The sequence below is a fragment of the Siniperca chuatsi genome, linkage group LG3 (genome assembly GCF_020085105.1).
Source record: "Siniperca chuatsi isolate FFG_IHB_CAS linkage group LG3, ASM2008510v1, whole genome shotgun sequence".
NCBI classification, from domain to species: Eukaryota; Metazoa; Chordata; class Actinopteri; order Centrarchiformes; family Sinipercidae; genus Siniperca; species Siniperca chuatsi.
The window spans coordinates 15,206,499-15,219,419 of record NC_058044.1 but is presented as its reverse complement, the minus strand read 5'-3'; the positions used below and the strand labels follow the sequence as shown (position 1 = coordinate 15,219,419).

The 12,921-nt window shown below is 41.0% G+C and overlaps 1 protein-coding gene across 4 annotated transcripts in view; it reads right to left on the bottom strand.

Moving 5' to 3' along the window:
- dlc1 (DLC1 Rho GTPase activating protein) overlaps positions 1-12,921 on the bottom strand; it is a 93,279-nt gene that overhangs the window by 75,032 nt on the left and 5,326 nt on the right. For 2 of the 4 annotated variants that reach the window (XM_044191011.1, XM_044191015.1), the window contains exons 1-4: positions 10,834-11,845; positions 7,757-9,776; positions 691-825; positions 254-367 (exon numbers count right to left, since the gene is read on the bottom strand). In XM_044191011.1, coding sequence (XP_044046946.1) covers positions 254-367; positions 691-825; positions 7,757-9,709 — 2,202 coding nt within the window. In that variant the 5' untranslated portion in view covers positions 9,710-9,776; positions 10,834-11,845. Of the gene's footprint in view, positions 1-253; positions 368-690; positions 826-7,756; positions 9,777-10,833; positions 11,846-12,921 lie in introns of those variants that run through there. The other 2 variants (XM_044191013.1, XM_044191014.1) reach the window with 2 other exon arrangements.

The window sequence follows — 12,921 nt, the reverse complement described above, 5'->3', positions numbered from 1 at the left end:
TGTTTCGAGGTCTTAAAATCATCCAAATTGATTTGGAGGGCTAATTTTATTAAAGTTTATAATTCCTAGAATTCCTCTGGATCTGTCTGGGATAGTTTGAAAACTGTAAATTGCTAATTGTTCTTTAAGCAATCATGCTGTTGATATTTCGGTATGAAAAGTGTTATCTTTCCAGATGTGTCACCTCATGACCTGCTGATTTTAGTTTTGATGTACTGTATATTGGTATGATAGATAAGAGCTCCTGACTTACCCCACTCTTAGGTTTTGCTCCAAGAGCTGGTGGAGGTCCTGAGGTGGAGGCAGCAGGAACGTGTGGATGTGGAGGGTCTTGTGATACTGCTGGCACAGATCCTAAATCAAACTCCTGCACAGGGAAAAGACAAAGATGACAATGTAGGAATTACATTGTGTGCAAAGAACAGTGTTTTCCTTTAATATTTCAGTATTCCCTCAAAGATGATCAATAGAATAGTTTTATAAATGCAAAGCACACTACACAGTTCATCAGCAGATTAATTATGCCCAATGTCTATTGACATTGCTAAGCCTCATATTGGCCACTAGGGGACAGATAAGATTACTGGAGGTGAGGAAAGACATGAACGAATGAATGAATGAAGTTAATTTCTGGATCCACTGCAGTAGAAACTGCAGCCAAATCCAGCAGGGTAACATGCAGGTGTGTACCAGGAGTTGTCGTCGATGGAGGGTCGGGGTGCTGTCTATCGAGGAGGTGGCACTAAGGGCATTCTCAATTTCCTGGTCCAACTGGTCCAGCTTCATCAGCAGCAACACCATTGAGTCCAGACGAGCATGCTCACGCTGAATAAAGAGACAAATCAGAGAAAATAATATTACTGTTGCACTGAGCTCATAAATGTAGAAAGACAAACTATTATAGCATGTTATTAATGACCCCTCATGGGAAACTGTATTTCCATCGTGGGTGAATGTGACTCAGGAGTCATCCATTAATCACAGGGTTTGATTCCCAGCTCCTCCTGTCCACATGTCCAAGTGTCCTTGAGCAAGACACTGAACCCCAAATTCCTCCTGATGGATAGGCCACAACCTTGCATGGCGCTCAGTGTGTGAGTGGGTGAATGAGAGGCAAATTGTAAAGTGCTTTGTCCATCAAGGTAGAAAAGCGCCATATAAATGCAGTCCATTTACCATTAATATCCTTCCCCAGTTATCCAAGGATGGGGTAGTTGACAGAAAGGTGCCACTAGAAATGATAAAAGCCAACTGTAACATACTGTAAGGTTGGAACAAATGGAGATGTGTATGAGATGTTTTTGACATACAGGATGACAGCATTTGTTTTATTGCCTACTGAAACATTCAGTGTGTGGGCATGGCTTACTCTAAACTGTCAAAAGGGGAATTACCTGAACATTTTAAAAAAACTAGCTTTCCAGCTTCATACTTAATCTGAACTAAGGACATTTAAACTTCATTCAATTATGTCTTTGTGTTTTCTGTTAAACGGTGCAGTTATCTAGCCACCAATAAACCAGATAAATCAGTAATTCAGATTATCTATTTATTTGCAGTCATTCCAGTTCAGGCTACATTTTGTTGAGAAACATCAGCGATAGCTGCCTAGACTATTTTTCTCACATATGCATTTTATGGAAGGTTACTACCTTTTCTTCCTAGGATATATGATCAGAAATAAACACTAGAACACTAGTTGGAAAGTCATATATTTTATACATTCATCAGCTTGTTGCCTGGTTGCTGATCAGTAATATCAGGACAGTATTGCTAACTGAACCAAAGTCATAGGGAGTTGCATAGTGTCTTCGTAGATTTAGAGAAAGCGTATGACAGGGTGCAGAGAGAGGAGCTGTGGTATTGTATGAGGAAGTCTGGAGTGGCAGAGAAGTATGTTAGAGTGGTGCAGGACATGTATGAGAGCTGTAAGACAGTGGTGAGTGTGTTGTAGGTGTGACAGAGGAGTTCAAGGTGGAGGTGGGTTTGCATCAACGATCGGCTCTGAGCCCCTTCTTGTTTGCTCTGGTGATGGACAGGCTGACAGATGAGGTTAGACAGGAATCTCCATGGACTATGATGTTTGCGGATGACATTGTGATTTGTAGTGAGAGCAGGGAGCAGGTGGAGGAAAATCTAGAGAGATGGAGTTCTGCTCTGGGAATCAGAGGAATGAAGCTTAGCCGCAGTAAGACAGAATACATGTGTGTCAATGAGAGGGACCCAGGTGGAACGGTGAGGTTACAGGGAGCAGAGGTGAAGAAGGTGCAGGACTTTAAGTACTTAGGGTCAACGGTTCAGAGCAATGGAGACTGTGGAAAAGAGGGGAAGAGGCGAGTGCAAGCAGGTTGGAATGGGTGGAGAAAAGTGTTAGGTGTGTTGTGTGATAAAAGAGTATCAGCAAGAATGAAAGGAAAGGTGTTCAAGACGGTGGTGAGACCAGCGATGTTGTACAGCTTAGAGACAGTGGCACTGAATTAAAGACAAGAGGCAGAGCTGGAGGTAGCAGAGCTTAAGATGTTGAGGTTCTCTTTGGGAGTGACGAGGATGGACAGGATCAGGAATGAGCACATCAGAGGGACAGCTCATGTTAGATGTTTCAGAGATAAAGTCAGAGAGGCCAGATTGAGGTGGTTTGGACATGTTCAGAGGAGAGACTGTGAATATATTGGTAGAAGGATGCTGAGGTTGGAGCTGCCAGGCAGGAGGTCTAGAGGAAGACCAAAGAGGAGATTTATGGATGTAGTGAGAGAGGACATGAAGTTAATTGGTTTGAGTGAAGAGGATGCAGAGGACAGGGTTAGATGGAGGCACATGATTCGCTGTGGCGACCCCTGAAAGGGAACGGCCGAAAGGAAAATAATAAGAAGAAGACAGTAATTTGATTCAATATAGAACAAAACAGAAGATGCAGACTAGATGGCTTGGATGGCACTAGAATTAGCTCATCTTAACCTACTCTATAGTTCTTGGCTTTACTTTCATCTACATCAAGGCCAACCAAGTGATCTTGATCCGTTACATATCATCATCATATTAAAAACCAATAAAAATATTTTTACAATCGTCAGTGACATCAAACCTACAGTTAATACTTATTTGTGACATCTCCAAACAATTAATGTCAAACTGACTCAGCTCTGTTCCACGTCTATCTAAACTTTGGCTCTTGGCCCTTAATACCAAAAGAAGTGAGAAGCTCTATTCTGTAAACTATGCTCATCCCTGCTCCTTACTTCTCTTTCCTCTTCCATTTAAACCGCTGCTAATAACTCTTATCCTGACACTTTCATCTTCTGTATCTTTCTCTTTTCTGCACTTAAAATAGTCCTGGTCGTTTCCTCTGCTTTTTCCACACATCCTGTGCATTTAATGTCTATTTCTCTTTTTGTATCATCCATCTGGTCCAATTTTAATCATATGACTTCAAGACTTCAAATATTTTCTCCTTAGTCCTATAATCTGCAGTGTTCAATTATACCGTCTAACGCTGTGATAACAAGCCTCACACTGACCTCAGGTGGTGTGTCTCCAGTAAGACAAGCTAAATGACATACAATCCAGGCCACCTTCACACTCCACCTACCACTCTGTCCTTGTTTGCTATCCCTCAAACCTGTTTTGTTAGATGCAATATAAGCCCTTGTCTGAAGTTCAAAAACATGTAAAATCCCTTTCTGGAGTTCTTAACACTTTATATGTTTTCATTTCCTTCTGTCTGTCTTTTATCCTGGCACCGGGTGTGGCTCTCTGTCTGAGCTTTAATCCCAAGGAGAACCCCAAGAAATTACATCACATGGTTGGTTCATTAGTCCCAAGCAAACCTTGTTACAATTTCAAATAACAGACCCTGTTAAACACTTTATGAGGGTGAGCTCATGGGACACACAGCCACTGTGATTGTATGTTTGTGCGAAGGTACAGAGGCATGTTAACGCGTGAATGTGAGCCTGGTTTTCATATGCTGTCTGTTCTTTGGTATGATACATTCAGAAATCTTATTGGGTTATGTAGGATAAAGTAAGCACTTTACAAATCATAAACATATCCTGTGAAGTGGCTAATGTGGCTTGATCTTGCTTTAGGTAAGTGTACAATGGGTGTATTGCGATGATGGCATTCATATGAGCTGAGTTGTGACTAATGCTGAATGTGTGAGAGGTTGACAGGCTTATGGATCCTAGATAGAATCTGCATCAAGATAAACAAGCTACAGCTCCAACCCTCCGCCTGTCTCCCTGCTCCATCCCTAATAATGTCTTATGACTTGTGCTTACATTTATTTTCCAGTTAGAGCCCAATTAGCCTGTCAAAAGCAGTTCCTATTGGGTCTGCTGAGAGAGCAAATAGACATCGAGGGCCATGTGTCTCATGGAAATGTGTCTCACACTGATGCATTCAATGGCATTCCTAGCTGGTGGCAGTGCACATCGCTACTTCTTTCTCCTTGGCAAAGTATCACAATGAAACATTGTATCGTGGTAAAACAATGACATCTTTACGAGGCCTCACTGAATGAACAAAAGCATCTGGCTCGAGATGGCAATAACAACCACAAAACAGCAGAGTAAAAAACAAGTGCAGAGCAATGTCAGGCGCCTCAGAGAGGCAAAGTTTTTTAGGGGGCATTCTGGTGGTTTGGGTGTTCTCAGAAGGTTTCTTTTCTCTCTTTCCCATCTTTTGAGGTTTCTGTTACATTCCTCTCAACTTCCTGTTTTTTGAGATGGGAGACAGTTCCCACACTGTTTGAACTCTTAGACCCCTCCTTCTCCTTTCCTTGCTCTCTTTTTCAAACCCCCTCTTACACCCGGTGGCCTACATCCCATTTCTCAGACCTGTCCATTAAACTGAGGGCTCTCTTTCTCAGCTGATCCAAACATAGTGTGCGCACAATTATGTATCAAAATACTGCACATACACTCTGTTCAATGTAGGTATCTTATTCATAAATAGTGACAAAAAGACAAGCATTTAATTAATAAATAAGGACAGAAAGGCAGAAGAAGAGACAGCGACAACACTGAGACAATGATGTTGCCAAGTCACTGTCAGATAAACGACAGTTGAGCCAGTTTGGCCCTGAGGTCAGGATAAGGCCTTGTTGCTAAAACAAATAAACAGTAACAAAGCCCAATAATAGGTTAATCTGAAGCCATTATGCAAACCAGATGGGTTCATTCTACAAACTGAATCTGCAACAACAACACGGTTCACTGGGACATAATCATTAGTTAGTACAATATCTTGTCAGAGATAATTATAGGCTGCTGTTGCTATGGTTCATTAAGAGATGATAACAACAGTTTCATAATTTGCTTCATGATATTCAAGAGCTTCTTCTCCCTTTTCTTTATAATAAATGCAATTTGTTACCTCCCTTGGGTGATGATAATGTTAAATATTACTGCCTAATAATTTTTCTGTCCTCATGACCTTCCTTAAAGCATATTTTCTTAGTAAACTGGCTTCATACAGTATGTAAATACACCCCATGGTGAAAACCGTGTGGTGCAGTCAAAGAGGAGGCAAGCCATCACCATATGGTGGATGGATTGCCTTGGCGCCACTTTTATGGCTGAAATCCTCTTTTCAAGTTCCAGGAGACAGTTTTTTTGGATATTTAATCCAAAGGTTTAAAGTCATTCTAAGATTGAAACTGGAGCCAGTGGTAATAAATGCAGCACTGGTTTTCCATGTCCCTACACTGGACTGTGATCTCTCGTTTTTGGCAGCTGATGGAGTGACGTCAACATTGATCATGACTAAGAGGGCCTCCAAAGTTTCTATGCAAACACGGAATTAATGTTGAAATAATGCAGTGATAATACATGAAAATCTCTGGGATTACACAACTCAGAGGCTTTTAAGGAACACAGATGCAACCAGAGTGTCTGAAATGTATGTTGCATCAAACAAACACTGGTCTCATACGTTACTCACTCAGCATCATAGCTGGTTCTAGGCTTTACATTAAAGGTTGAAGACATTTGTTTTACTGTACTTTTCAAAGCGGGTTGTGGTAGTCTGTATTAGCAACAACATGACATCACATATTATGTGTGTAGATACATACGGAGCTACTATCTTGAAAATACACTCAGTTGCCAGTTTATTAGGTACAACCAGTTTTTGTTGAAACTGTTTTAGAGAGGTGTTGATTTAACTGTAAGCTGTATTGAATTAGAGGTGAGAGGTTTCTGTTATTTATCCTACCCTCATTGATATAAATGGGGTGGACAATAGAAAAACCTGTCAGTACAAGGCAATACAATTCAAGAGCACCACAAACTGCAGCCTCCGAAAAGCTCATGCATTTGAATGTAGTATTAGACTGCATTAGATTTAGCTAGGTGTACATAATAAACTGGCAACTGAGTGTATATTATAGCAAGTTAACACAGTCTACAACTGAACATGACCAAACAATACCACCAGTCATTACCAATGCAGTATATTGCCACATTATATAAACCATGGGCATCAAAACATCCCACATCCTGCACACTGACCAACATGCCACTATTAACCACCACACTGGACACTTCAGTTGATTGATATTGTATCACAAGGAACACATAAACCTTGTAAAATAACAGATTCTGATCTTCTTTATTTTGTGCTGATATACAATGGAAACAAACATTGATTAATGATTAACAGAACTAAACCTTATATTAGATAGATATAGATATTAGATATTTACAGCCAGGCATTGGTTTACAGCAGGTTCCAATTGTTATGTAGTTCCAGTGTTTCCTTCTGACCGCTTAGCATTTATAAGCAGTATAAAAACATGCATTAAATAATATGCTATAATGTAGTTGTAAGCAGATATTTGTTTAACTATACTAACTAAAACTGTAAAAACACAGTTGTAATAATTTAGCCTAATATGTTTTCATAGGAGAATTGGTATTGTAGACAGATACTGTACATTAATAAACACTTAAACATGTCCTTATATCTGTTTACAACTACATTATAGTGATAATAAATGTTTATAAATATAAGGGGGTAAGTAGTGTTACCTAATTTATAACCAGTAGACTAAACCTATACAAAGATAAAACTTTGAAAACAACTCAAGCACAGGATTTTCACATTAAACTCTGTAGAAGTCGCTGTTTACAAGCAGGTGATAGTCTTCAACAAGAACATATCACAAGAATTTAACTTTCCACAATATGGTACTTGTCTAAACAATATGTCTGCTTAATGTGCCCTGCGTTGTAAATAATGGATTTCGGGCCACTGCTTTGTTCCAGCGAGCCCAAATCCATGAACAGCTTATTAAGTTTTTGGCACTTTACTGTACCTAACAAGCATGCTGGCTAGCAGTGTATAAATAGTACAACATACAGTATTTGCTGTAAAAAGCAGTTTAAGCCTTTCACCCCAGACATTACTTGTGCTTCCAACCCCTTCTGTGTTCATAGTCTCCATGCCCTTATAGGACCTTGTTTCGCAATGAGTGGTTGAGAAAGAGTAAAACATTTCACAGAGTCCCCCACTCACAGATCTGTAAGCATGTGAGAGTGAAGTCACTGTTTTCCGAGAAGCTTGCCAGAGTGTGGGACAAAAATTATTTGTAGGCCGTTTATGCCCAGTAAGTGTCAGTTCATTTTAAAGAAGAACTTAATTTTGAGGTGCTGAAGTGCCAGAGCTGCAATTACAACACAGAAACAAAGACAAAATGTATTTAAATCAGTTATGATCTACTGCATTCTTTCAACATCTATATTAAACATAGCCTTACCTTTCTCATGCGCACTTTGACCATGTTGTCCTCTTTCTGATCTCCAGGCTCATTTGTTCCATCTAAAACTGGATTGGCAAGTTGTGTGTCACTGTAAATAACTGTGTGTGCAGCCTCATCTGTCTCCATTCTAGAGACTGTGGCTGCTGGCCTGTGGTGTTTCCTCTGACCATCTGCCACCTCAGAGGCAGGTGACTCACTGAAGTAACAACCAGAGGCTTCTTGGTTGCCATGGAGTCCCTCTGGTGAGAGCTCATCGTTGACCACTGCAGAGCATGGTGGCAGGTTTTCAGTGTGCTGTTCAGAAGCTGCATGTTTATCATCCATATGGGAGTGCTGAACATCTGGATTTTGGGTGAAATCCGAGTACTTTTGAGGATCCAGTACTTTGGTGTCATCTGGCTCAATGTGGCTAACTTCTGGGATAGTATCCAGTTTTGAACAGCTATTTTCCAACTGCTGAGCTATGGCATGATCCTCACAACAAGCCAACTCTTTAGACACTGAACTTTCATCAATGTTTTCCATTGGTTGCCTTACGGAGGTCGTCGTTTCCACATCCTGGTCTGCACACTGAGTAATGTTTGTCTGTATGGGATTCCTTTCTGAATAGCCAGTATCCAGTTTTTTGGATGACATACTGCTGTTAACTGTCAAAGAGCAACACTGACCTTTGAAACAAATATCAGATGATGTGATTGGCCAATACCTGACTTCGGCTGATTTCCTGCTGCTTTCTGCTTGTGCACTTTCTTCTCCCAGAGGCCCATTCATCGCTGTCATTTCAATATCATGCTGTTCCAGCAGTGTCTGGTAGGACATTTCACAACCATGAGCCTGATCCAATACACCAGTGCAGTCATGATGATCCTGCTCTTCTCCTTGAATGTCTCTTGAGTGATATTTAAGTCCTGTATTTTCATTTAGAGTTTCTGAGTCATTTAATCCATCCAGCTTGTCAGCAGAAACTGCGCTCCAGCTTTCAGTTACTCCTTTGTCACATACTTCTTCTACCAGTAAAGTGACGTGTTCCACAGTTTTGTCAGCCTGCGACATTACATCACCACTCTCCATCATATTAACTGAACTGTGCAGCACACCAACAGGTAAGGTTACACTTGCATCAGCATGGTCGGAGATGGAAATCTTCTTTTCCTCTACATCTGGGAGGTCAGTTTGAGGTTCCAGTTCAGCAGCAGAGGACTGGTTTAGTGCGGCCTCAGGGATTTCAGGAGGTTTGCTGTAACCCTCTGTATTGCTCTCCTTTGTTTCCTGATGATTTGGAAGTTTGCCAGGTTGTTCACCAGCCGATTCAGACAGTGGAGACCCATTGTTTGAAGAGATAGAGATGCATTGTTGCTCTTCACGAGAGATATGTGGACTAAAGACATTATCGTCATTGCAGATGTCATGACTCTGGCTACTCTCTGTGCCAACTTCACCTCCTTCATTGATAGCAGCAGTCACAGTGAGAAAACTATCATTTGAACAATAAATATTTGCAGTAGACATCCCACTGTTTGAGTTACAGTGAAACTCCCCAGAATTCCCGATGTTTACGGATTGGAGATGCTCTGATTCAGAGGCCCCTTGGGGAATGTCAACAGCCACCAACTCATGAGGGCCATGAACTGACTCCTTTTGCAAATCCAGTGGAACTTTTACATTGATTTCCATTAGCTTCAACTGTTCTGATCCAGTATCATCATTCACAACAGAAGCTGTCACCTCAAGTGTCTGAGCCAGGTCCTCTGTGGACAGCTGGTGGCAGCCCTCTGGCATAGAGGCACACCTTGTCCGTCGACCTTGTTTGGATGCCCCTGCTCCCATCCAAGGCCCCTCGCTGTCCACCCCATGACAGCAGACCAGATCCAGGTCATCATAGCTGTACTGTAATCCTGAAGGGTGAGTCACATGCTCCTCCCAACTTCTTTTACGTATGGCTACTGGCATGGTGGACAGCCAGCGCTATCCCATAAAGCTGCTTTTGACGCCAGGGGAAAATGGAGAACCAGATCTGCTGCAATTGAGAAAACAGAAATGGGGATTAGAAACAGCCGGTGTTCCCAAGTTATGAGTTTACAGTAACTGAACGTGCACATGACAATATGGTAAACAATGTTTCATTTTTAAACTAAACAGCTAGGGAGTAGTAAGTGAAAGTTCAAGAGGGGTGTAATTATATTCTATTCACACATTTCCAATTCCCTGGAAAGTATAAAGCCTGCTGGATCTGTATAAGATGACTGGATTCCCAGTTATGCTAATCTAACATGGGAACTGATATCTTTTCAAGCAGAGCTGTGCCAAATTTCACATTACAGCATGCCAACTACATTGAATGTACTTGATCTGGAACAGTTGTTTTTGTCTGAAGTGTTAAGAAGCTTCCAGGAATAAACCCAACAAAGCTGCCTGGATTCTAAAACATCAAGATAATCATCACGAAGCAAACCTTCACTACACATTAACCTTTGCAAAACTGGTCTGAAAAATTCAGGGTGTTGGTGTCATTCTGTACCCTACCATGTACCCGCAAAAAAATAAAATGATGTAACTAAAGGGAACTAACTGCAAATGACAGCTAGTATCCCTGAACAGCTGGGTCTCCACAAGCCAACATTATCATACTACATACTGTGGGTGCTATTACATGAATCAAACCAAGCTCTATACGGCGCTTTGTTATTTTCCTGTTGTTCTAGTTCAGAATGTACAGAACTAAAGGAACACAGGGATTCAACAAGCAGGACGTACTCAATCCAAGCTGTACATCTGCTATATTTAACAAAACATTATGATAGAGATTAAGAATAAAGAAATACAGTTAACAGGAAATCCTGGATATGCCCACTGTATTGTACAGTAAGTAAAACTAGTCACTTATAATATAATTTCAATATAATTTCATCATCATTGTTCACAAGTACATTTTTCAAAAAACGTTCTAAAATCAAAGAAGTATTTTGCACATTATGTCACTGAGTTGTTTCTTACCCAGCATATCTAACAGTTTCTTAAGCAGTAAAAGTATATTTTTTTATGAGAAAGGTGTTTTTTTCTCTCCATTTTTTCACCTTTTGTTTCCTCAGGAGAAGAGCTGGATGGTACCAATTGCCATCTGCACCCTCTGGCATGAACCTGCACCTGGTTATTGGTTAAGTGAGAGAGGTTACAAAAATGTCCCTAAGCAGTTGCTGCTTCCACTTGCCCTCAAACCAACATTTCAGATATTTTATGTTGGAGTAGCGATGTTTACTTCTTGTAAATTCTCCACTGATGACACAGTGTTTTCCAATACAATCCAGTATCTGTATATACAGTAATTAAACACCAGGTGATAATCCAACAAATATGTTATAGATCCAGTATTTGCTTCAGTACAGTTATCCAGAGATGTTTCACAAGTTGCCTTTTCATTCATCCACCGAAAGCAATGCGTCCACGTTTGGGAAATATGAGTCCATCTCTTTCGAAGTGACTTGACGTAACTTGTATGTTTTATTTTGTAAGCAGTCCTTAGTCTAGGTTTCTGCAAGCCATTTTCTGGACTCCAGTCAGTATCTCTGCTGTAAAACTGTCGGAAAGGCAGTAAAGCCCCCAAAGGCAGGCAGAAAGCCGGGGAGCAGTGAAAAGTCCAAAGACAACTTCCATCTTGATCACATTAGGGTTTTTGCTGACGCTGAATGCCGAAGAGTCGGGGTGGTGTAAGAGGGGCTGGGTTTTCTTTCCCCCACTCCACCCCTGCTCTCCTCCGATCTATCCCTTTTCTCATCAGGTCCCCTCCCCGCTGGTTTTGACAGGGAGTCTGAGTCACATCCTAGGAGCCCCATCCCCCGTCTCACAACTCACTCCGCACACTATACGCATTTATTCACTCCCCCCCCCCAATGTACTTTCACTCCTCACTGTTTTAGAAACTTCCTCTCCGCTTCTTCTCTCAAAACCTGTCTCTTTCCTCTTCTCAGTGGACTTTTCCTTCGTTCTTCGTTAGCTTGCTATTTCACTAAGCTGGGCAAGGCTCCCAACAGTTGGTTTTGATTAGTAACAGACAGGCTGCCTCGTAAGACCTCTGGCTGAGGGCCAAGAGAGATTGCTGTAATGTTTTGGCAGTTATTTCTGAGGAATGCTTTTTTTTATTATTTGTCATCTTGTAACTCTACAAGCATTCTTAACCAAACACACTGGCATTAATGAAAAAAAAGCAAAACAAGATATCTTTACAGATACACTTTGAAAATGCATTTTTCCAAGAATATCAGTAAGAATATCTGGAAAATATAAATCACTTTTAAAAGTTGTATGATGATCGGGACAATGATATCAACCTGATATCTTTGTTTTATAGTAGACCTAATGGAAGAAAAAACATTAAAAGGATCCAAATGCCAGTAATTCATTTCCTAATATAGTCATTTGTCAGAGACACTCAGCAGAAAGAAAGGGCAAAGCGAGGGATATTTACACTTGATGACACTGAGACAATTTAAGACAAAAGTTAAGCAAATTAATTAAGCAAATTTTGTCTTTAAAGTTTGATTGAGACAGGGGTTGTAAAACAAATAATATATCCCAAAGATTTCCATTTCTAGTCAAAAACCTCAAGGGCCCCAAAACCTCCTTATTTACATTAGCACAAAATATGCATTTTATAGATTCATGACATTCTAACAATAGCACCTCCATCCAAGTGCTCCATAAAGTTATGTCACCTACTTGTCCAAACTCAAGCTGTAAGCAACTCTATCAAGATATTTTTTTCAGTAGGGTCAGTTGCACAAAAAGAGCAATGTGTCAAGGCAACAGAGACAATGCAAGCACAAGAGAGAACTGGAATGAAGCGCCGTCCAACTATCCCTACAACCCTGGCCTCTGACCGCTGGGTCATCCAGATGTGAGGTGAGGCTCTGGATGAATCTTTTCTTAGGGGCCTTGCTGGGAAACTGTATACTGCAGTCAAAGTGGGCTCTCCAGGGACACACATGGTCGTACTCAAGGGTAAGGATCCAAGTTCAACAAGAATTCTCTGCAGCATGTCACATGATGCGCTCTGTGGTCACGCTGAGTGCAGTGTAATGAAATGCAGATCTTTTTGGTCACAGTGGCTTCCGTGTGGATATGGGTGGTGATTGAAGTGCAGAGGCTGACACAGAGCATGACTCAGA